Consider the following 25,699-nt stretch of genomic DNA (forward strand, 5'->3'; position numbering starts at 1 on the left):
TTTGCTGGATAGCATTAGAAGCTCACTGATTGCTCACTGAGTGCCTGCAATTGCTCTTTATGTCTGCTTAAAATATATATTTTGGATGGACTATACTTTTATGTAGTACTTCCCATCTATGTGGCCAGTAGGATGATCAGGTGTCAGGCAGACCTTGGCTCCCCCCCACTTTTTTTCCTACGCTGGTACGGAAAGGAGAGTCGAACAGTAAACAGCCCCAGCCCATCGGTTGCTGGGGAAACACATCCAACACTAAACTGATGCTTATGGAGCCAGCAATAGATCAATGCCAGGAGCAGGCGTGGATGGTAAAACCAACCTGGGGCAGGAACTGTAAACAAGCCGATAAGTAGCTTAAAGCAGCTGTGTTTTCAGAATGACCATTGGGATACAGAGAGAGGTGCTAATCCCTTTCACGGCAAGCAAAAATTAAAGAGGGGAGTAGACAAGTGTATGTAAAGCCAAAACCTTTTTTTATTAGTTTAGTACATATTGTTTAAAAGTCTTTTTTTTTGGTTGCTTTTTATTTATTTTATTTTATTTTTTTTGTTTTGCGGTCTTTGTCCCATCAATATTTCAGTCCCAGAAACACGGCAGTAAATAAGAGAAGAATTCTTCAGCGAGGGGATACCCCGTCTTAGAAAGTTGCCACCAAAACAGGTTTCCACATTGAAAGTAGACCTGTGCAGTTCTTTTAGTTCAGAATAAATATTCAGACCAATTTTTCTTTTTCAGATATGTCCAAATATACAATCTAAACAAAGTTTACCGAATGCTCTAAATAATTAAACTAAAATTTGTCAGAATTTACAAAATTACATTTAAAATTTGAAATCGAATTTTACATTGAATTCCATTCGCATTCAAACTGTAAACATAATTATGAAATCAAAGACTGTGTGTGTTATCAGACCATTTCGAAATAATGCTGTTTTTATTAAGCCAAAGATGATTTAACCACTTAAGCCCCGGAAGATTTTACCCCCATTCCGACCAGGGGGTATTTTGCGATTCGGCACTGCGTGACTTTAATGGACAATTGCGCGGTCGTGCGACGCTGTACCTAAACGAATTTGGCGTCCTTTTTTTCCCACAAACAGAGCTTTCTTTTGGTGGTATTTGATCACCTGTGCGATTTTTTGATCACGCGCTATAAACAAAAAAAGAGCGTCAATTTTGCAAAAATAACAATATTTTTCACATTTTTTTATATGAAATTCCCCAAAAAAAAAAATGTAAAAATCAAAATTTTTTAACATTTTCGGCCAATTTGTTTTATGCTACCTATGTTTGGTAAAAAAAATCGCAAAAAGCGTATTTTGATTGGTTTGCGCAAAAGTTATCGCGTTTACTAACAAAGGGAAAGATTTTTGTCATTTTTGTTGTTTTTTTTTTAACGCGTAATGGCGGGGATCTGCGATTTTTTTTGCGGTACTGCGACATTGCAGTGGACAGATCGGACCCTTGACTGACATTTTTGACACTTTTGGGGTTACCAGTGACATTTCTACAGTAATCAGTGCTATATATATGCACTGTTACTGTAAAAATACACTGGTAGTGAAGGGGTTAACTTTATTTGGGAGGGAGGGGCTGTGTGTGTCCCTAGGGGCGTGCTTTCTACTGTGATTGGCTGTGGCTTCAGCTGTAAGGACACTGATCAACGGATCTACATAGTAGATCCATGTGATCAGTGTCTTTGCAGCGAGGAGAATGACAGGCAGCTTGTTTACACAAGCTGCCTGACATTCTCCCTCTCCCCCGCCGATCGCCGAGTGGCCGGCGGACATCGGGTCCGCTAGTCACACGCGCGGGGGGGTCCGTGACCACGCGGGAGCGGGAGCGCGCCTCCGGGGGCGCGCGCTCGCTCCCTAGACCCTCACAAGCAAGCAACGTAGCCCTACGTTAGTTTGCCTGTGAGGGGCTGACCGCCGACGTAGATAGTCGTGCGGCGGTCGGCAAGTGGTTAAAGAGTCATTGTAATCATGAAGATTTTTCTTTTGTTTGTTCACTTTGCCGCATTTGAATAAAAAAGTAAATAAATAAATTGTACATTTTCGATTTAACCGATTCCAAATTTATCGATTCGAAAAAAAAAATTGGTAAATTCAAAGGAAATTTGAAAAAGACATAAAACGAATTCCGAAAATGAATCCCGAATAAGAATCGAACAAATCAACCAAATTTAATGAAACAAAATCACTAGATTAACAAATCAAATTTTTTCGGCATGCACATGTCTAATTGAAAGATGTAACCTCACCTCCTTTTCCTGTGGCAACTTAAAAAAATTTGTACACAGTTGAAGATCAAATAAAGTGGCTACCAAATAAGAAGTAAAAATGAGTAAAACATTTTGGGATTCTAGGACAATATCCCCCCCGGACAATATCCCCCCCCCCCGGACAACATCCCCCCCGGACAATATCCCCCCCCCGGACAATATCCCCCCGGACAATATCCCCCCCCCGGACAATATCCCCCCGGGAGAACATCCCCCCGGACAATATCCTGCCTGGACAATATCCCCCCTCTAACCCTCTTACCCTAACCCTATGTCCCTGGGGATATGTCCAGGGGGATGTTTTCCGGGGGGATATTGTCCGGGGGGAACTGAAGCACACCAACTCTTTTTGCGTGCTGTGTTAAAGGAGAAGTACAGCCAAAGCTTGTTCGGTTGTACTTCTCCTGTGGTTTACAGGAGCGCAGTTCGTTCTTCACTCCTGTGACCCATTTTCAGCAGACAGTGGGCTGAAGCCCACTGTTGGCTGATGTCACACAACCAGTCCAGGCTCGTGAAAGGTCGGGACCATATGGCCGGGATCTGCCCACATGCCTGGACTGGCAACTAGGTCAGCCACTTAGCGAACCGCTGAGAGCCTGGGCCGGCCACTCCCACCCTCTCCACAGCCCAGCGCTCCAGTGAGCGATGGGGGGGGGGGGAGGGCAGAGAGCCGATGACTGACAGTCACCAGCTCTCTGCTCAGGGAGCACTGAGAACTGAGGGATTAGGGGTGTTAGATCGCTCAGGTCTCAGTGTTAGAGCCGGCAGGGGACCGATGCTGCATCTAGCTAGGTAAGTATGAATCTGCAAAAAAAAAAAAAAAAACAGATTTCCATACTTTTCTTTTAATGCACGTGTTACCAGCGTAAACCTTAATTTTAATTTTTTTTTTATCAGGGGCATCTTGCTAACTTATTAATCAGTATCATTGTTCTGGGATTGGCCTAGCCTAGGGTCATGTGACCAGTGTCAAGGCATTGGTCACATGGTCTAGTGGTCACATCATCTTTGTTGATGCAGATGGTAATCAGGAAACGATCAGAGCCACTAATTGGTCAGTTTTCTGACATCTGCCCTTAATTGCCTCTAGCTGCTTGCTGGGAATGGGCAAAGTGGCAGAGGCTGGGGTTCTGATCATGGTAACTCAAAGGGTCCATGCAAGGTCACGCAAACAGTAAATGCTAGCAATGTTTGTCGGCTGGTGGTACCTGATCCTAATATATAAAACTTTTCTCTTTACAAATTGAACTTTTAAGCCACCATGACGCCCTACTATTCAGTGGTAGGAGAACACAGCTTTGCTAACCTGCTCCCTATTGGCTGATAGTGTTTGTCCTTCTACTCCCGCTGTTTACCCAACAATTTATTTTAGGCTTGGTTGCCGAGGATCTGTCATGCTGCTTAAGGGATGTGTTTGCTCTTCAGATAGATCATATTCAAGCATTCTATTATGCCATGATCCTAACAGATACCTTCCTGCCACAACCAAACGTGGCTCCACCTTGTGTACACTCCACCTGGAGTCTCCCCGATGTGTGTAATCAGAGGATAGCCTCCGTTAATAACGCTCTCCATGTACTTTCCATGTCTAACAGGTTTAAGCTATAATTCTCCGTAATCCCTTTTAAATAATGCCAAGTTGGCTGGAATTTGGAACAAGAGGCTAATGTATTCAGGAACATATACAAGACTTAAAGGGGAGGTCAACTCTAACAATTTACACTGAGGGAGTGAACCTACCAAAAGAGAAACACAAGTTCTCTCACTGCTGACCTCCTTCTGAAAATGCAAGAAAGTGGTATGTGTCTAGCTTTGATACGTTCTGAGCCACAAGTATGAATTTCAGGAAAGTCGCTACAAAATCAGAAGTCCTATCTGCACTTTTGTCCCAAATCAGTGACTACTGAAGTCCAAGGATCATCATAATTAGTCTGGTTGAAAAAAGACCTTTAAGATCTTAGGTAAGGGTCCATTCAGATGAGGCACATTAACTCATCAGTCTAAGTATGGGGATTGCAATATGACCACTGCCATTGCTGAATTATTTTGAAAGGTTCCTATGATATACACCAGTGGTTTTCAAACTGCGGGCCAGATGCGTTCCATTGCTTGCCTTTATGGGGGCACTATTCCTCCCACTGATACAAGATAGTATTCCTCCCATTGACACCCAGGATGAGGATCCATTCCTTGCACCGACACCAGATGTTGGGCATAATTCCTTCTACCGACACCAACAATGCGGCACTGTTCCTTCCACTGATACCAACGATGTTTCATAATTCCTACCACTGATATGCATGATAGAACACCATTTCTCCCATTGTCACCAAAGATGGGGCACTATTCCTCCCACTGACACCAACGATTAGACACTATTCTTCCTATTAATACTAATGATGGGGCACTATTCCTCCCACTGACACCAAAGATGGGGCACTATTCCTCCCACTGACACCAAAGATGGGGCACTATTCCTCCCACTGACACCAATGATGGGGCACTATTCCTCCCACTGACACCAATGATGGGGCACTATTCCTCCCCCTGACTCCAAAGATGGGGCACTATTCCTCCCCCTGACTCCAAAGATGGGGCACTATTCCTCCCACTGACACCAATGATGGGGCACTATTCCTCCCACTGACACCAATGATGGGGCACTATTCCTCCCACTGACACCAGTGACGGGCACTATTCCTCCCACTGACACCAGTGATGGGGCACTATTCCTCCCACTGACACCAACGATAGGACACTATTCTTCTCACTAATACTAATGATGGGGCACTATTCCCCCCAATGACACCAGTGATGGGGCACTATTCCTCCCACTGACACCAATGATGGGGCACTGATCCTCCTCCTACTGACCACAGGTACTATGTATTTTTTTTACTCCCTCCAGCACCAAGCATGAGACATTACTCCCACTGACACCAGGACATTTTCTACTCCCACTGGCCACAGTCTGCCCCCCCCCCCCCAAAGTTTGAGGGACAGTAAAATGGCTCCTTGCTTAGAACAGCGTTTCTCAATTCCTGTCCTCATGACCCACTAAAAGGCCAGGTTTGCAAGATAACTGAAATACATCACAGGTGATAGAATTTGCTGCTCAGTGATTGCAGTATTCTGGTCTGCATCTCCCCAAGGTAATACTTAAAATCTGGCCTGCTAGTGGGTCTTAAAGACTGGAGCTGAGAACCACTAGCTTAGAAAGTTTGGGGACCCCTGATATAGACTATTTCAAAATGACCTATGATGGTAAAATATCCTGATAAATATCTAAAGCACAAATCCGAGTGCACAAAATTTGAAACGTTAACAATAGACAGGTTCACCTCCAGCCAAATAAAACAAATTGGGAATATGTATAGTGTATGTCAACTGCTAAAGTTGCAAAACTCTTTGTAGTTCTTTCATATACTGTCATTTACATACCATTATGTGCCGTACTAGTACTGCCAAATTCTAAACTTAGCGGGTGACAACTTTAAACATTTGGGTCTCTGCCCTGCCTACTATCTAGCTACTGGACTCTAAGGGCTCTTTCGCATGGCCGCTCCGATTTCTTCTTCCGCTGCGGCACTTTTTTTTTTTTGACGGACACGGATGACACTTGTGTCATCGGCTCCGTATGTCCGCATATCATCCAATCCTTTGCGGATGATATACGGACATAATGTATGTCTATGGGGATTGCGGATGTCAGCGGATGACACCGCTGACATCCGATTTTGAATCCGTTGCGTTTTTTTAACGGAAGAAAAATAGGGTTCTGTTCCGTTCCAAAAAAACGGAACAGAACTGAAAGGACAAAAATCGGATGTCAGCGGATGGTCATCTGCTGACATCCGCAATGTGCATCCCCATCATCATCCTCTTAGACCACCACCAGCACTGATGTGTAGTTGATAATGAAACTAAAGCCACTTTTTTTTCAGTTTTGGATAGAGTATGGAAGGGTTAGTATGGCTGTCAGGTTTTTTTACTCTGCATATCCCAGCTGGGGAGATTCATCTTCTCTATTTCACGTGGTGGCCATTATTCCTGGTACTAAAAGTGAAGGAAAATCCAAACATTTGAATTGTCATTGAAACATAAGTAGAGGGGAAATCTTCCAACGGGGATGCTTGTTTTGGTGATAGCTGTTACTTTGGAGAGGCTTTCTTTAATTTCTTGAAGTGTTCATAACACAGGAAGTGATGAAAAATTCTCTCCACACTTACAAAGACAGGAAAAAAAAAAACTTGATAGAGTTTTAACCATCTCCCACTCTATCCAAAACAAAAAAATGGCTTTAGATAGAGCAAAACTGTAGTTACATCATTAATTTAGCTCCTGTCCTGGAGTTAGTTCAGCCCTGCTTTATCAATGGTTTCCCAAAAGTGGGAATAAAATGTAGGGATTTTCTTACCTGATGTTGGGTGTCTCCAGCTGGCTGCATAAAGCTGCTAAATATTGGCTACACCTCGTGTCTTTCACCAAAGCCTCCACCAGTTCCTCACAGCGGCTCTGCACCTCGCTCATCAGCTGCTCTACGCATTGCTGCACCTCCTGGCGGGATGGGGAGAGAAGCTGTGGCAATATCCTCTCCATGGCTGAGGCACTGACCGCTGGCTCTTCTGTCACCATGAGGACACTGAAAGATGAAATATGTGAAAAACTAAAAATATTAAAACCCGCGCTAAGTGAACATATATAGTGTGGCTTGAGGTGTAGGAACAATGATCAACAGTCCTACATAGTAGAACCGTATGATCACTGTTCCTACACAGGGGAGAATGACAGGCGGCTTGTTTACACTAGCCGCCTGCCTTTCTCCCGCTGTCACGGACAATAAAGTGTATATATCCTGAAGCTGCTACTCATTTAGGTAAAAACCAAGAATTACTAAAATCAGTCTAAAAGCAGCGCTAACAGGTATAAGAAATGTTGTTAAATAAATCCGTGTAAAGTGTGATCAATAATACAAAATTCATATAAAATAAAGTGCATAATATGATCAATAAATACAAAATTTATATATTATAAAGTGCATATACATAAGGTGCAATCTAGGATAAAGATAAGCCTTATACTGAGACAGTATCCCTTGGATGGATGGATCCAGCACAACAACCTTCTAAATATCTCCGTATCAGCTCCTCTCCGCTCTTTCCTCAGCCATGTGTTTAAAAGAAAGGGAAGGAGCCAAACATAGTGAAGCCCGTAGGGGTTTTTTTTCATAAAATATAAAGAAACTACTCACAAAAGTAAGATGATAATCTAGATCTGGTGAGTGCATCCCCATAGGGGTTCTTCTCCTGAGAGCACTTTGGCACCTATGTGGATTATTTTGAGCACCTTTCCAGCACTCTAGTTCCAGTCAAGGGAACCATTCACTCTGGACTGCACTTTAATTCATTTTTCTCTATCGCTCATTGACAGACGTAGTCCTCGGTGATACAGCACCTTCGGGTTATGTTGCCTCCACAGGAGCAGGACTAGACAGGAAATAAAATGCTCTGGCCACACCCTAGGGGCAGTCCCAGAGGGTATATCCTCTCTCTCTCTCTGCCACAGCAAATCAGTTTTTTTCTGTCTAGTCAGGAGTAAGGACCTAGATACCTTGCTGGGATCTTCGGTCCTGGCAGGATTTTTTTCTTAAAAAGATTATTTTTTTTAGACAGCTTTTTTCTCCAGTGTTCCTGTGAGATCTTCAAGCAAGAAAGCTGAACTGGGCGACGGGCTGGATGTTGAGATCCGGTGGTCACCCCAGTTCAGCCTACGAGCGCGTGCAGGCCATAGCTCCGCGCTGGGTCGGCCGCGACATAGTCCCACTGGAGGGACTGACCCCGCGAGTTAAACGTCTCGCTGAAACGCCAAGGACCATGAGTCACGGCGTCCGTATTGGTCGACAGCCCTCCCGCCCCGGTGGAGAGGGGTACTGTCAGGAGTTGGTGCCCGCCTGGTTCCGGTATGGTGAGTAGTATGTTCCCCCTTTCCCCTGACGGGTCTTGTGGTGAACGCGGGCCCCTCTCTGTATGGTAAGGATGAGTTCCCCTCTATCCTATAACATGGCACAGATCCCCCTACTTTGAGTGTGATTTTATGTGCAAAAAGCCAGGAGGCTTGGTTTGGGAGCTGACAATCTAATTGTAAACATGTTAAAAAGATTGTAATTAGTGGCAGTATGGGTATCTTACTGTGATAATATAAGTATCCTACCAGTCAGTAGCCACGGACATGTAGACTGCTTTCCTAGTCAAGTCTCCAGCGATAGCAGGCCTTCCGAACGGCCATGCGGTCCGCCAGGGCCGGTACCGCCGACCAGGCTAAATCCCCATGTAGAGAAGGTGTTGTGATGCTCTGCAGTCACGCCGCTATTCGGTACTAACCGCCGCCATTGTTTGCTAGATCGCACGAGGCCGCCATTTTGGCGTAGCCTCGTGTCTCCAGCATGGGGGCGGCCATGTTTGAGGTGATCCAAACACCTCGTGGAGCTAGGGGAGGCGCCGGAAGGCGTGCAGAGGGGCGGAGCCGCCTCCTTTCTTCCTGGGCAGCCAGCCAAAAGACTTCCTGTTTGTGAACACAGCGCTGTAACCTGTTGCAGTGAACTCTGAGCATCAAGTGGTGAGCCTGGGGGTCTATCTCTCTCTCTCTCTCGATCGATAGGGATCCCTAGCAGGTAACACTGAGGGGCTTTTGTGGCGCTGGGGGTCTGGAAAAAAAAAAAAAAAAAAAGTTTTTTATTTAAATTTGAATTGTATTTTCCGGGAAATTACTGGAATAATCATGGACCCTGCCACACAAATACCCCCACCTGTTTCCCTCGAGGGGGCCACGGGACCCGCCGGTGCACAGAGTATGGATGCATTTACAGCAGTTTTGGGGTCTTTGGTGGCTCGGGTGGAGGCAGCCTGTCAGGGACGGGGGTCAAGAAAGCGACCCCCGCCTACCCCTATATTATCTGACACCTCTGACTCAGATTCAGAGATGGTCACTGAAGCTGCAGGTCCCTCTGCAAGGGCTGTTATCTCAGGTAAAGCTCCCTCAGACAGTGAGGAGGACGTTCTTTCTCCCGCTATAATTCAGGAAGAAGCATTGGTGGACGCACTAGTTGTGGCGGTGTGGGAAACCTTAAGACTTGAGGTTTCACCGGCAGAGACAACTGAAACAGAGATTCCCTTTGGTACTAACAGGCCCATTAAAACGGTGAAGGTTTTTCCTGTACCCAAGTGTTTTGGTAATAAAATTAAAGGAGAATGGGAGCATTCTAAGCGTTCCTTTACTATTTCCAAGCCTATTGCTAGACGCTATCCGTTTGAGGAATCCCTCATTAAGAAATGGACGGTACCACCAGTGGTGGATCCACCTATTTCCAGGCTGAATAAAGCCACGGTTATCCCAGTGGAGGACACTTCGTCCTTTAAGGATCCGGTGGATCGAAAGATGGAAGCGGAGTCCCGCACTATCTTCTCCCTGATAGGGTCAGCATTTAGACCAGTAATTGTTATTGGTCTAGTTTCCCAGACACTAACGGAATGGGCGAGATTGGTACACCAAGACCTAAAGGGAAAAGATATCCCCCAGGGAACATCTGATTTGATGGAACAGATTATACAAGGGCTACAGTTTGTCTGTGACGCAGCCTTGGATGCTACCCCCCTATTAGGGCATGCATCTATGTCAGCGGTAATCCTCAGACGTGTGCTGTGGTTAAAATGCTGGTCAGCTGACCTAGGTTCCAAAAAGACCTTGACGAATCTCCCCTTTCAGGGGAATCGCCTATTTGGGGCCACCCTAGATGAAATTATTAAGGACGCCACCGGGGGCAAGAGCACTTTCTTGCCACAAGCTGCTAAAGCTAAGGGACCTCGCAACAAGCGAGGACCTTTCTTTACCGCCCATAAAGGGTTCGTACGCCCGGCTGGAACAAGCGGGAAAGGCAAGACTCCTCCAGGAGGGTTCAAGAAAGGCTGGTCGGACAAACAGAGGACCGACTCAGCCAAACCCGAAGCAAAGGATTACACAGCCTGAAGGTGCGCCCCCACCCGGGTTGAGGGTCGGGGGACGTTTTCACCGGTATTCAGGACATTAGATCGAGCATCGACTACTACTACCGGTGCGATTCTTCCCTTCCAACATTTAAGTACCATAGGGAGCGGTAGTCACCGTTCCCTGAATAGATCTTTTCCTTTACCTTTTCCTAAGATTAGTCTCAATTCCCCACAGGAATCGGATCTGGTTGACCAGACAGACCAAGAAGCCTCTAGCCGGGTGACTTCGGTCCCTGAGGTTCAACCAGAAAAGATCACCGTTCCTGATAGGAATCAGGTATCTGATAAATGTGTGGGAACAGAAAACGACCAGACTTTCTCGGATGGTCGGGGCCAGATAGCTCTAGGGACGCCTGGTTCAGATCCAGTCAGCGCCAGTGGTCCTAGAAATTCTAGGCTGGCCTCGTCAAGCCGGCCTGGCCGACTTGGACATGCTAGTCGCAGACGTTCCGTGGGAACTTCATCTCAGGGAGTGTCTGTGGTCTCAAGGACCAATCTACCATCGTGCTTTACAGTCGATGGTTTTAATGGCCTGGCCATTGAGACCCAAGTACTGAAGGACAGAGGTTTGTCAGCTTCAGTCATTCCTACCCTTATTAAAGCAAGGAAAGCGACTTCCAGCAAGGTCTATTATCACACATGGAAGACTTATATTGCGTGGTGCGAATCTTTAGGATTTCCTCCACGTACCTATTCGGTGACTCGAATATTGGCCTTTTTGCAAAAAGGGGTTGAGCAGAAACTAGCCTTGAGCACCATCAAGGGTCAAGTTTCAGCATAAGCAATCTTCTTTCAGAAACCTTTAGCTACCAAGTCCTTGGTGCGGAATTTCATCCAGGGGGTGCGGCACCTGGCTCCACCAGTCCGCGCGCCCTTACCGCCCTGGGATCTTAATTTGGTTTTGTCGGTTCTACAGAAACCTCCCTTTGAAAACATCAGGGAGATTCCCTTGCTTACTTTATCCCAGAAGGTGGCCTTCTTGGTGGCTATCACTTCTGCTCGCAGGGTGTCAGAACTGGCTGCATTATCATGCCAGTCCCCATACCTAGTGATTCATAGGGATAAGGTAGTACTTCATCCTAAGCCATCCTTTCTTCCTAAGGTGGTTTCAGATTTTCATCTGAATGAAGATATTGTACTACCTTCCTTGTGTCCTCAGCCCAATCATCATCGGGAACATGCGTTGCATTCCTTGGATGTGGTTCGGGCAATCAGGGTATACCTGAAAGCTACGGAATCATTCCGTAAGACGGATTCACTTTTTGTGATCACGGATGGCCCCAGAAAGGGGTTGCCTGCATCTGCCGCGACTATTGCCAAATGGATTAGACAGACGGTGGTACAGGCTTATTCTATTAAGGGTCAGAATCTTCCGTTCCCTGTTAGGGCGCACTCCACTCGAGCGCTCAGTACTTCCTGGGCCTTTCGCCATCAGGCGTCAGTGGTCCAGGTATGTAAGGCGGCCACCTGGTCGTCGGTACATACCTTTACAAAATTTTATAAAATTGATGTGATGGCATCGGCGGATGCCTCTTTTGGCCGCAAAGTGCTGCAGGCCGCAATTTGAGGAGACCGGTGGTCTACCTCGAGGGTTTTTTTCTGTTGAAAAATTTTTTTGTTGAGTCTCATCATTAAGGATGAGCATTGTAAACTTCTAGTTGGCACCGGTTGGGCCTTCTAAATTTGGATTTGATTTCCATTTTCCCACCCCTCATTTGTGATACTGCTCTGGGACGTCCCGAAGGTGCTGTATCACCGAGGACTACGTCTGTCAATGAGCGATAGAGAAAAATGGATTTTTGTAAAATCTTACTGTAAAATCCTTTTCTCTTAGCTCATTGACAGACGTAGTACCCGCCCCTCTGTTTTTGAGTTGGGTTGGGTTAAATTCTCTAAACACTGCTTTTGTGACATAACTGATTTGCTGTGGCAGAGAGAGAGAGGATATACCCTCGAGGACTGCCCCTGGGGTGTGGCCAGAGCATTTTATTTCCTGTCTAGTCCTGCTCCTGTGGAGGCAACATAACCCGAAGGTGCTGTATCACCGAGGACTACGTCTGTCAATGAGCTAAGAGAAAAGGATTTTACGGTAAGATTTTACAAAAATCCATTTTTTTTGCGCTATTGCATCGTTTGCACTATGGACAATATATGATGGCACCTTATGTATATGCACTTTATAATATATGAATTTTTTATTTATTGATCATATTATGCACTTTATTTTATATGAATTTTGTATTATTGATCACACTTTACACGGATTTATTTAACAACATTTCTTATACCTGTTAGCGCTGCTTTTAGACTGATTTTTGAAAGATGAAATAGATTCTGGCCAAAAGTCTTCAACATGATAATTGGAAATTATATAGTTAGATCTGTGTACTTTCCGCACCGATACCAGTTTTTTAACCACTTAAGCCCCAGAAGATTTTACCCCCTTCCTGACTAGGGGGTATTTTGCGATTCGGCACTGCGTGTGTTTAACGGACAATTGCGCGGTCGTGCGACGCTGTACCTAAACAAATTTGACGTCCTTTTTTCCCCACAAACAGAGCTTTCTTTTGGTGGTATTTGATCACCTGTGCGATTTTTTGATCATGCGCTATAAACAAAAAAAGAGCGTCAATTTTGCAAAAATAACAGTATTTTTCACATTTTTTATATGAAATTCCCCCCCAAAAAAATGTAAAAATCTAAATTTTTTAACATTTTCGGCCAATTTGTTTTATGCTACATATGTTTGGTAAAAAAAAAGCGTATTTTGATTGGTTTGCGCAAAAGTTATCGCGTTTACTAACAAAGGGAAAGATTTTTGTCATTTTTGTTGTTTTTTTTTTTTAACGCGTAATGGTGGAGATCTGCGATTTTTTTTGCGGGACTGCGACATTGGGGCGGACAGAGCGGACCCTTGACTGACATTTTTGACACTTTTGGGGTTACTAGTGACATTACTGCAGTAATCAGTGCTATACATATGCACTGTTACTGTAAAATGACACTGGTAGTGAAGGGGTTAACTTTTTTGAGAGGGAGGGGCTGCGTGTTTCCCTAGGGGGGTGATTCTAACTGTGATTGGCTGTGGCTTGAGGTGTAGGAACAATGATCAACAGTCCTACATAGTAGAACCGTATGATCACTGTTCCTACACAGGGGAGAATGACAGGCGGCTTGTTTACACTAGCCGCCTGCCTTTCTCCCGCTGTCACGGACGATCGTGAGTGAGCGGCGGACATCACACTCCCCAGAGCCTCACAGCCTAGTGACGTACCGGTAAGTCACTTTGCCTGTGAGGGCAGTATATGTACTTGCGCCGGTCGGCAAGTGGTTAAGACACTTTTTTTAAGATACTTTTCTCAAGTACTCGCAGATACCAATTACCAATACCTATTTCTAGTGTCACGTGACATTTTTATTTAGGGCTCGTTCACACCATGCATGCATGAAAACATTTGGAACACCTTTGGGAGGAAATTGTGAGCCAGGCCTTCTTGTCCACATCAGTGCCTGACTTTAAAATGCGCTTCTGGAAGAATGGTCAAACATTCCCAAAGACACACTCCTAAACCTTGTGGACAGCCTTCCCAGAGGAGTTGAAGCTTTTCTGTTATAATAGGTTTTTATGCAGTTTTACAAAATTTAGCAAGGCATTTCAATATACAGGTTACATGTCCTTCCAAAACGAGCATGAAAGGCTTTAACAATAGGGTGTAAAGAGTACAGATGTATTGTTTGCAGAACTAAAATGCCAAACCAAGAAAAATGACAAACCTAGACTTAATAAGGGCATGTGTAAAGGCTAAAGAGCCTGCATGAACCAACATAGAACCAAAGAACAATGTGTAATGAAGAAGAGAGAGAGAGAGAGTAGTAAGGCAGGCCATAGACGATTCGAATTACGTACGATTTATCGTTCGATAAACGAAAGCGGCACTCATGCACATCATCGAGTGTACCATCAATGTGAGCCGAAAATCGTACGACAAAACACTATTTTTTGTACCTTTTAACCACATCTCTACCGGACACACTCCCTACTGTTCTGTGTTTTGTTAGGCGAAATCATACAACTCCCCCACTAATGATACGAAATTCGGCCGATTTTCGCAAAAAAACCCAACATGTTGGATATGTGAATTTTTGCTGTCGTACGAAAATCGAACGTTTTACATACCACACTAACGATACGAAAATCGTTCGATAACACTGCCATTTACGATTTTCGAACGAAATTCGAATCGTCTATGGCCTGCCTAAAAGAACAAGCAGATGAGTGGAGTTGAGAAGAATGGGGAAGGGAATGGGAGAAAATCAAGGGAGGGATAGGATAAATGGGGAGGGAGAGCCAGGATGGCACAAATTTGCCAATAAAAGGCTCCAAAGCATATCATGTAGTCAGCAAGGTGTGGTCTAATTTTGAGAACACGTAATGCTTCATGCATGGTGTTCAGACCTTATGTTTAGCAGATCCTTCAACAGATCCTTCCAGATGGTTTTGCCCAAAATTGTATAAATCAGTTGATAACCACCTATCCAATAAGGTGTGATTTTTGGATAGTCCCATCAGACATGGACAAGTGTGTTCGTTTCTGCACAACCCCGAAAAGACCCCAGGGACAAATTTGGCCAACCTCTGGGGCACCATGTACCAACCAGCGCATTCTCTATAAAAGATTAGAGTTGGCCTCAGTAGCCATCAAGTTTATAGAGCAGTGGGCTAAATTGTCCTACATTTTATTCCATTCCATTGGATCCAAGTGCCTATTTAACTCCTTCTCACAGTATTTTATACAGGAGGGTGTAAGATAGTGACATGGAGAGGGTGTATGATAGGGACATGGAGGGGATGTATGATGGAGGGGGCGTATGACGAAAATATGGAGGGGGTGTATGATAGAGAAATTAAAGATGTCTGATAGGGACATGGAGGGGTGTATGATAGAGACGTAGAGGGAATATAATGATGGAGACATGGAGATATGCAGGGGGTGTATGATGGAGACATGGAGGGAGTGTATGATCGAAATATGGAGGGGGTGAATGATAGGGACATGGAGAGAGTCTATGATAGAGACATCAAGGGGGTATATGATAGAGACGTGGAGAAGATCTATGATAGAGACATGGAGAAGGTCTATGATAGAGACGTAGAGAGGGATTATGATAGAGACGTAGAGAGGGACTATGATAGAGACGTAGAGAGGGACTATGATAGAGACATGGAGAGGGTCTATGATAGAGACGTAGAGAGGGATTATGATAGAGACGTGGAGGTCTATGATAGAGACATAGAGAGGGACTATGATAGAGACATGGAGAAGGTCTATGATAGAGATATAGAGAGGGACTATGATAGAGACGTGGAGAAGGTCTATGATGGAGACATAGAGAGGGACTATGATAGAGACATGGAGAGGGTCTATGATAGAGACATGGAGAGGGTCTATAATAGAGACATGGAGAGGGTCTATGATAGAGACATAGAGAGGGACTATGATAGAGACATGGAGAGGGTCTATGATAGAGACATGGAGAGGGTCTATAATAGAGACATGGAGAGGGTCTACGACAGAGACATGGAGAGGATCTAAGATAGAGACATGCAGGGGGTGTATTATAGAGACATGGAGGAGGTATATGGTGCAGACATAGAGGGGGTGTATGATAGAGACATGAAGGGGTGTGTGATAGGGACATGGATGGGGTGTATGATAGAGACATGGAGGGGGTATATGGTGCAGACATAGAGGGGGTGTATGATAGAGACATGGAGGGGTGTGTGATAGAGACATGGAAGAGATTCAGCTTCTATCTTCCATTTTTCCCACACATCTTAGAAAATGAAATTTTAAAGCTCACTGGCTATGTTCAAGTCGAATCAAAGTTGAGACAATTCACAAAAAATGCACCTAATCTTTTAATCAATGTGTTATTTGCATAGGTGTGCGCAGCCTATTGCATTAGGGTGTGCACCCCAAAGTTTAAATACACATGCATGTGTTTGCCTACATGTACATGGCCCCGGTACATTACTCTCCCTGCTGGCAAAGTGAAATAGAAGTGTGTGGCACTTCTCTCATGGCAGAGCAGGTCCGAGGGAGATCTTTCCCATCTCCTCACTGGCAAACAGAGCGATAATGCTAATGTGCCCTAGGTGATTAGGGTGTGCCCAGGCACACCCGGCACACCCTGTGCGCACGCCTATGGTTATTTGCTCTTTTTAACAATCACTTTTTCCTCACTAAAGTCTTTTTGGTATGTGATGAATTTACTGCATACACCTTATAGGAAAGCTTTCCCTTCTGAAAATGCTATTTGTCTGGCTATCAGTGGCTCGGGTACTTTTGAGTCCTTGCTGTTGTGTACTTTCCTATGTCACGGGTCTGGTTATATAGCACCATTGCACATTAAATTCAATGACAGGTAACACACAGATGCAGGGGCAGCATTGGACAGATGCAGGGACAGCATGGACGGACGCAAGGACAGCACTGGACAGACGCAGGGACAGCACTGGACAGACACATGGACAGACGCAGGGACAGATGCAGGGACAGCACTGGACAGACGCAGGGACAGCATTGGACAGATTCAGGGACAGCACTGGACAGACGCAGGGACAGCACTGGACAGACGCAGGGACAGCACTGGACAGACGCAGGGACAGCATTGGACAGATTCAGGGACAGCACTGGACAGACGCAGGGACAGCACTGGACAGACGCAGGGACAGCACTGGACAGACGCAGGGACAGCACTGGACAGACGCATTGGACAGATGCAGGGACATCATGCAGGGACAGCATGGAAAGACGCAGGGACAGCACTGGACAGACGCAGTCGCAGCATTGGACAGATGTAGGGACAGCATGGACAGACGCATTGGACAGATGCAGCGACAGCATGCAGGGACAGCATGGACAGACGCAGGGACAGCACTGGACGGACGCAGGGACAGCACTGGACGGACGCAGGGACAGCACTGGACGGACGCAGGGACAGCATTGGACAGACGCAGAGACAGCATGGACAGATGCAGGAATAGCATGTACAAACACAGAGAGATCATGAGCAGATGCAGGAACAGCATGGACAGACGCAGAGACAGCATGGACAGATGCAGGAATAGCATGTACAAACACAGAGAGATCATGAGCAGATGCAGGAACAGCATGGACAGACGCAGAGACAGCACTGGACAGACGCAGGGACAGCATTGGACAGATTCAGGGACAGCACTGGACAGACGCAGGGACAGCACTGGACAGACGCAGGGACAGCACTGGACAGACGCATTGGACAGATGCAGGGACATCATGCAGGGACAGCATGGAAAGACGCAGGGACAGCACTGGACAGACGCAGTCGCAGCATTGGACAGATGTAGGGACAGCATGGACAGACGCATTGGACAGATGCAGCGACAGCATGCAGGGACAGCATGGACAGACGCAGGGACAGCACTGGACGGACGCAGGGACAGCACTGGACGGACGCAGGGACAGCACTGGACGGACGCAGGGACAGCATTGGACAGACGCAGAGACAGCATGGACAGATGCAGGAATAGCATGTACAAACACAGAGAGATCATGAGCAGATGCAGGAACAGCATGGACAGACGCAGAGACAACATGGACAGATGCAGGAATAGCATGTACAAACACAGAGAGATCATGAGCAGATGCAGGAACAGCATGGACAGACGCAGAGACAGCATGGACAGATGCAGGAATAGCATGTACAAACACAGAGAGATCATGAGCAGATGCAGGAACAGCATGGACAGACGCAGAGACAGCATGGACAGATGCAGGAATAGCATGTACAAACACAGAGAGATCATGAGCAGATGCAGGAACAGCATGGACAGATGCAGGTAAAGCATGGACAGATGCACAGACAGCATGGACAGATGCAGGTATAGCATGCACAAACACAGAGAGATCATGAGCAGATTCAGGGACAATGTGCACTGACTTAGAGACAGCATTGACAGTCAGACACACAGACAGCATGGATAGACACAGGGACAGCATAGAAAGAATTCAGTGTAATGGATGGACACATCACCTGTGTGTGGCCCCGGCTCCTGTGTTGAGTGGCTCTCTGCAGCAGTCTGTGTGTTTATCTAAACTCAGAGGGATAAATGAGTTTTCTGTATCCCTCTCCCCTCAGCACACAGTCCTCCCTCCTCCAGCCACTCCTGTTACTGTGTATCCAGATTACAACACACATAATAGAGATCCCTCCTCCCTAGGAGCAGGCAGGCAGACATCCCAGGACATGGCACCTTTGTCCAGCCTGCCCTCTCAGCACTCTCACCCCCTGTGCCCCTCCATTGTCTCCTCATCTGCTCCCGGCCTCCTTTCTCAGCATTGTCTATATCATTATACTGCTTCTCTGTTCTCTCTCCTCACCCCTAGGATTTCTGTCCGTATTCCATGAATCCTATTTGACGTTCGGCAAACCCAAACATAGCAGCGAGCCCCAATGTAACCTGGGGGCGAATCCTGTTATAGATTCTGGTCATTTTTAGGGCTAAAAGACAAAAGATTATTTAAGGCCCTTTTCACACCTATGCGACTTGTCCTGCGACTTGGGACAGCAAAATCGCATGACAAGTCGTACCCCATGCTTTCCAATGAATACTGTTCATATCCGTGCCACTTTAAGTCGCAACTACCTCAAAGTAGTCCCTGCACTACTTTCGCCTGGCTTTGATGTGACTTGAGGTCCACAGACCTCAAGATTACACAGGCATTGCTTCAAGTCCAGTCAAAGTCGCTTCAACAAATCACAGCAAAGTTGAGCGACTTTCAGGTCGCATAAAGTGTGAAATGGGCCTAAGGCTCCATTCACACTTCTATGGCTCCAAAGTTGCACGACTTTGGAATTCAACTTTGACACAACTTTGGATGGGGGCAACTTGAATACGACTTTGGCTTTGATCAATGATAATGGACAACTGTTGCATTGTATAACATTCAGGTACAACTTTTATGCAACATTTGAGGGTTAACATTGAAGTCTATGACCCTCAAGTTGTATGCACGGAAGTAGTGCATTTACTACTTGGAAGTCACTGCAACTTTAAGGCCCCTTTCACACTTGAGCGACCTGAAAGTTGCGTGACTTTGATGCAATTTCTGCTGCGATTTTGACGCAACCTTGACTGTACTCGAAGCCAAGCCTATGTAATCTTGAGGTCTATGGATCTCAAGTTGCATCAGACTCGAACCAAAGTAGTGCAGGGACTACTTAAGTCGCACAGATATGAACGGTACTCATTGGAAATCATGGGGTATGCCTTGTCATGCGACTTTGCAGTCCCGAGGCGCAGGACAAATCGCACAAGTGTGAAAGGGACCTTAGTCGTACATTTATGAATGGTGATCATTGTGAAAATATGGGTAATTACTTGTTGTGCAACTTTGATGTCCAAAGTCGCTTGACAAGTCGCACAAGTGTGAATGGAGCCTAAAAGAAGCCTTGGAAACCGGGCACTGCCATGGCAGTACCAATGGCAAAAATGTTAAAAATATACTGTACAGCGGGGGATGGTCTTTTCATTCCACACTGAAGTTACACAAATCCTTCAGATTACAGGCTTTAGGATTCTTTAAAGCTGGATGTGGTGTTCCGGAACAGTACAATTTTTAGGGACAGCCTGGCAATGCATTCTAGAGGAGACACAAAGTATGAGCTTGTACTTTACCACAAGAATTTAAGTGGTTTTTACACATGGAGGTAAAAAAAAAAACATCTGTGTGCAGGGGCCCCCTCAGTCCCCCAATACTTACCTGAGTCCCATTGTGATCCAGTGATGTGCATGAGAGTCTCTGCTTTCCAAGGACTCTCCCTCCTCATTGTCTGAGACAGCAGACAGCCATTGGCTCCCTCTCCTGTCAATCAAAGCCAATGAGCCAATGAAAATAGGGAGAGGGCGGGGCCGAGCTGCGGCTCTGTGTCTGAATGGACACGCAGAGTAGCGGCTTGAGAGTGAGCCTACCACAGAAAACTGCTTGCTCTGGGGGGCACTTGGCAGGAGGGTGGAGCCAGGAGCGCCTTGGGAGACCCAAGAAGAGGAGGACCGGGCTGCTCTGTGCAAAACCACTGCACAGAGCAGGTGAGTATAACAGGTTTGTTATTTAAACAAAAAAATGATTTTGAACCTTCACAAACACTTTTAAAAATGCTTTTATTTCAGTCAAACATAACTTCTCCTTGCTTCAAAAAAACAAATTGACTTTGATATCAAATTAAAGTGGTTGTTAAGGCTGAAGGTTTTTTTTTACCTTTATGCCTGCCGAATCGCGGTGACATCGCGCAAACAGAATCGCGGGACGCATGACGCCCAAAAAAGGTACAAGAGCTTCTTTTGTGCGTCATGTGTCCCGCGATCCTGTTTTCGCGATGTCACCGCGATTTGGCAGGCGGAAATTGCGGCGACATCGCACAGCGTTTGGGGTGCCATTGCAAACCACGGGCATCGCACAGGCGATTTGCAATGATTCCGGATCGCGGGCAGAATCGCGCCAACATGTTAACGCAGCCTTACAATCACTTTAACCAATCCCCTCCCGGGCATTGTACTCGTACATTGCTCGACTTTGAGTGGTTTTTCCCGGGCTGTTACCGGAAGCTGCAGGCCACATCCTGGTATGTGGTTTTTACAGCTCTTTCTTGTAAAAGAAATCCTAGCGGCTAAATGGTTGGATTGCTTTTACAAGTGGGGGAAGGGGGGCCTTCCCGGGCTCTCCCGTCCCAGAGACCCCAGATGTCTCAGTAAAGAGGACCTGTCACTGCCAGTTATTACAGGGGATGTTTGCATGTCTTGTGCTAATAAAAAAAACCCCTGCTGCCTCTTCTCCCAGTGTCACTCAAATATAAGATGGGGACATAATCATAGCGCAACAAATTTAAAGAGTTTAAACCATTTATTAACCACTTGCCGACCGCCGCACGCCGATCTACGTCGGCGGTCAACCCCTCACAGGCAAAGTGACGTAGGGCTACGTCACTAGCTTGTGAGGGTCTAGGGAGCGAGCGCGCGCCGCCGGAGGCGCGCTCCCGCTCCCGCGTGGTCACGGACCCCCCCGCGCGTGTGACCGGCGGACCCGATGTCCGCCGGCCACTCTGCGATCGGCGGGGGAGAGGGAGAAAGTCAGGCAGCTTGTGTAAACAAGCTGCCTGTCATTCTCCCCTCTGTATGAGAGCTGATCATATGGATCTACTATGTAGATCCGTTGATCACTCTGCATACAGCTGAAGCCACAGCCAATCACAGTAAGAATCACGCCCCTAGGGACACACACAGCCCCTCCCTCTCAAATAAAGTTAACCCCTTCACTACCAGTGTATTTTTACAGTAACAGTGCATATATATATAGCACTGATTACTGTAGAAATGTCACTGGTAACCCCAAAAGTGTCAAAAATGTCAGTCAAGGGTCCCATCTGTCCGCCGCAATGTCGCAGTACCGCAAAAAAAATCGCAGATCGCCGCCATTACGCGTTAAAAAAAAAAAAACAACAAAAATGACAAAAATCTTTCCCTTAGTCAGTAAACGCAATAACTTTTGCGCAAACCAATCAAAATACGCTTTTTGCGATTTTTTTTTACCAAACATAGGTAGCATAAAACAAATTGGCCGAAAATGTTAAAAAATTTTGATTTTTACATTTTTTTTGGGGGGAATTTCATATAAAAAAAAGGGAAAAATATTGCTATTTTTGCAAAATTTACGCTCTTTTTTTGTTTATAGCGCGTGATCAAAAAATCACACAGGTGATCAAATACCGCCAAAAGAAAGCTCTGTTTGTGGGAAAAAAAGGACGCCAAATTCGTTTAGGTACAGCGCAATTGTCCGTTAAAGTCACGCAGTGCCGAATCGCAAAATACCCCCTGGTCGTTTAGCAGCCAAATCCTCCGGGGCTTAAGTGGTTAAAGATAAAAGCTCTAACGAGCAGGGCCCTCTAATTCCTCCTGTATTGAATTGTATTGTAACTGTATTGTCTTCCCCCACATTGTAAAGCGCTGCGTAAACTGTTGGCGCTATATAAATCCTGTATAATAATAATAATAATAATAATAATAAAAATTGCACTCACATAAGTTAAGAATACTGAGCAGTATGTTGAAACATCCAGTGACGGAACTACAAGGGTTACAGCAGTTGCACTTACGACCAGGCCCGCTGTCAGGGGAACCCCATCGGTATTGCTAGTTGCAGGGCTTTGAGCTGAGAGCGTCTCATATAGCTCAGAGCCGGTCAGTGGCGTATTTAGGTTTTGTGCTGCCCTAGGCCTGACTAAATTTGTGCACCCCCTTATTTAAATAACATAACGGCAGGTAGCAGTGTGACTGCTTTATGGGAGGTGCCAGACTGATTTGCCTCCTGGACCCTGCCCTCCGGCCCACTTCGCCCCACAAGACTGGCACTATACTAAAAGTGTAGCGCAAGCCGGCGGGGACCCTTTTCGTGCAGGAGCCGGAAGGTGGCAGATTTTTTTTCAGTGCGGGGTGCAGCTTTTTTGCTGCCCCCCCTGCAAAGTGCCGCCCTAGGCCTGGGCCTTGTCGGCCTAGGCCAAGATACAGCACTGGAGCCGGTAATGACAGTTCCCCCCTCCTCCCTTTGTATGGATGGGAGAGGAGACAGTCAATCTTATTCCCCCTCCTCTCTCCTCCTGTGTGCCCTGTGGCGATGTGTGAGCTCATTAGCTTCACACTTCATGAAGTGCACACAGGAGGAGAGAAGACATACTGTCAATCCTGGCTCTGAGCTATATGAGATGCTCTCAGCTCAAAGCCCTGCAGGGGAGGCAGGTGGCATTGATGAGCACTGATAGTTGGAACTGATAGGCAGAGCTAATAGGATACACTAATGGGTACTGATAGCTGGGATGGATGAGCACTTATAGGCTGCACTGATGGGCATTTATAGGCAGCACTGATGGGCATTGATTAGCACTGATAGTTGGAACTGATAGGCAGGGCTAATAGGAGACACTAATGGGCACTGATAGCTGGGATGGATGAGCACTTATAGGCTGCAGTGATGGGCATTTATAGGCAGCACTGATGGGCATTGATTAGCACTGATAGTTGGAACTGATAGGCAGGGCTAATAGGAGACACTAATGGGCACTGATAGCTGGGATTGATGAGCACTTATAGGCTGCACTGATGGGCATTTATAGGCGGCACTGATGGGCATTGATGAGCACTGATAGTTGGAACTGATAGGCAGGGCTAATAGGAGACACTAATGGGCACTGATAGCTGGGATTGATGAGCACTTATAGGGTGTACTGAACGGCACTGATGGGCATTGATGAGAACTGAAAGGCTGCACTAGCGTCAGAGGACTGCCCATAACCGGCAAGTCTGTTTACATGTGATCAGCTGATCACATGGTAAAGGGCTGCTGTGATTGACCCTTTATTGTGATCTGTGATCATCCAAAAGACACAGCAGTCACAAAGTATGCTGGATGCATGCCCAAGGGGGCACGCGGGAGGCAGGGTTTTGGAAGAATGTCCATGGACGTCCTCTCAAAATTGAAAGCCCGGGGCTCAGATGGAAGGGGGCGGGGTGTCAGGGGGGCCCATTATGATTTCTTGCACAGGGGCCCTGAAGGTTCTAGTTACACCTCTGGAAACACCCAAGAGTTTGCTACTGAGTGTTTTGAACTTAAGCCTCGTACACACGTACCGATCGGCCGTCTTTTGTCCAGGGCTGTCGTGTCTGTTGAAAACTGCAAAAGACTGCACACGAATTTTGTCAGCCAACAACAGCCGACTGCAGAAGTGATGTCATGTGATGGTTAACTTTCCTTGTCTTTTTTCTTTTCTGAGCATGCCCAGTCTTGCAAATCTGCTGATTGTCTGCCAAATTCTGTACTGACTGACGCACAATCGGCCGTTCTGTTGTCGGCGTACAAATATTTTAATGCCTGCAGGACAGATTCTGTTCGGCCGAAAATGCGCTGTCGGCTGTCGGAAGCATCATACTAACAAGCCTACAATCGGCCGATCGTTCGGCGGCCGAATATTTGCGGCCGACAATCGGTACGTGTGTACGGGGCTTTACTGGTAAGGTATGTCCCCATCTTATATTTCAGTGACACTGGGAGTGGAGGCAGCAGGACTCGGCCTCCTAAAGGGACCTTAGGTGAGAATCACTGGTCCCCCCAAAAGTGTCAAAAATGTCAGCTAGGGCTCTTTCACACAGCCGCTCCGTGTGAAAGCTGCGGGACTTTTTTTTTTTCACGGAGCGGATGACATTTCTGTACAGCGGTACAGCGTCGCATGATCGCGCAATTGCAGTGCTGTATCGCAAAAAATGGCCTGGTCATTAAGGGGGTAAAATCTTCCGGTCCAGATCATTAAACGAAAATCGTGCGATCTAATATCGTACGAGAAACATTTTTGTGCTTGTCTGATCAGATAATATCGGATGAACTGTTGTGATCGGCTTTCAAAAGCTGTTTACTTACAATCCGATTATTGTATGATCGCTTCGAAAGCGGCATTTTTCGTCCGATTTTTGGATTGTGTGTATGGGCCATTAGTCCCGGTTCACACTATTGCGATGCGGGAACACTGCGAATATACAGCGTGTTCCCGCATCGCATCCGCAGAACAGGAAGTTCACACTGCCATATGCGATACGCTGGGGGTGTCAATTCAAAGTTAACGACACCCCCAGATCAGATCATGTGACAGTTCGCACATGAATCGGATCGCACTGGTGTGAACCACCATGCGATCTGATTCTGCTGCGGACCAAAAAAAGGGTCCTGTGCGTGTTCACTGCGATTGAGGTGCGAATTTGCACCGCACAGAGATCGCATGTAATTTTAGGAGCAGTGCGCTCCGAATCATATGCGATGTCTGTGATCGCATTAGTGTGAACCGGCACTTAGGCTCGATTCGCACCTATGCATGAGCGTTTTTGGAGTGCTTTTTGCTGTGCTTTTCCACTTTTTTTTTTAACTGCGATTTTGCTGCCATTTTACAGCTGTTTATATGCTTTTTTTTTTATTTTATTTGAAAAATATTTTGTTGGGCAGATTATAAAACGCAAATCACTGCAAAATCATAGTAAAAACGCACTACATGCTTTTCTGCAGCTTCTCCATTGAAGTCTATTGAACCAAAAAAGCACCGTTTCGGGTTGAAAAAAGTCCCTGCGATTATTTCATAATTTACCCGGATGTGGTACGCAGCTGCCAGGCGCAATCATTGTGCGGTCACCTTTCATTATAAAAAAAAAAAAATAATGGCTCAGCTCTGTTCATTCTGTGGGCATGTGAAGTGTTAATCAGGATTTGAGCAGAAAGCCCCTCCCCCTCCGTTGCAGCCT

General features: G+C 46.2%; 1 protein-coding gene across 1 annotated transcript in view; it reads right to left on the reverse strand.

Moving 5' to 3' along the window:
- LOC309559970 (uncharacterized protein) overlaps positions 1 to 18,479 on the reverse strand; it is a 72,986-nt gene extending 54,507 nt beyond the window's left edge. The window contains exons 1-2 of the mRNA XM_082263448.1: positions 18,403 to 18,479; positions 6,702 to 6,926 (exon numbers count right to left, since the gene is read on the reverse strand). Of these exons, the coding sequence (XP_082119574.1) occupies positions 6,702 to 6,919 (218 nt within the window). The 5' untranslated portion in view covers positions 6,920 to 6,926; positions 18,403 to 18,479. The remainder of the gene's footprint in view (positions 1 to 6,701; positions 6,927 to 18,402) is intronic.
- Between the last annotated feature and the right edge of the window lie 7,220 nt (positions 18,480 to 25,699).

This window comes from Pelophylax lessonae (genome assembly GCF_965119305.1).
Source record: "Pelophylax lessonae genome assembly, chromosome: 7".
NCBI lineage: Eukaryota > Metazoa > Chordata > Amphibia > Anura > Ranidae > Pelophylax > Pelophylax lessonae.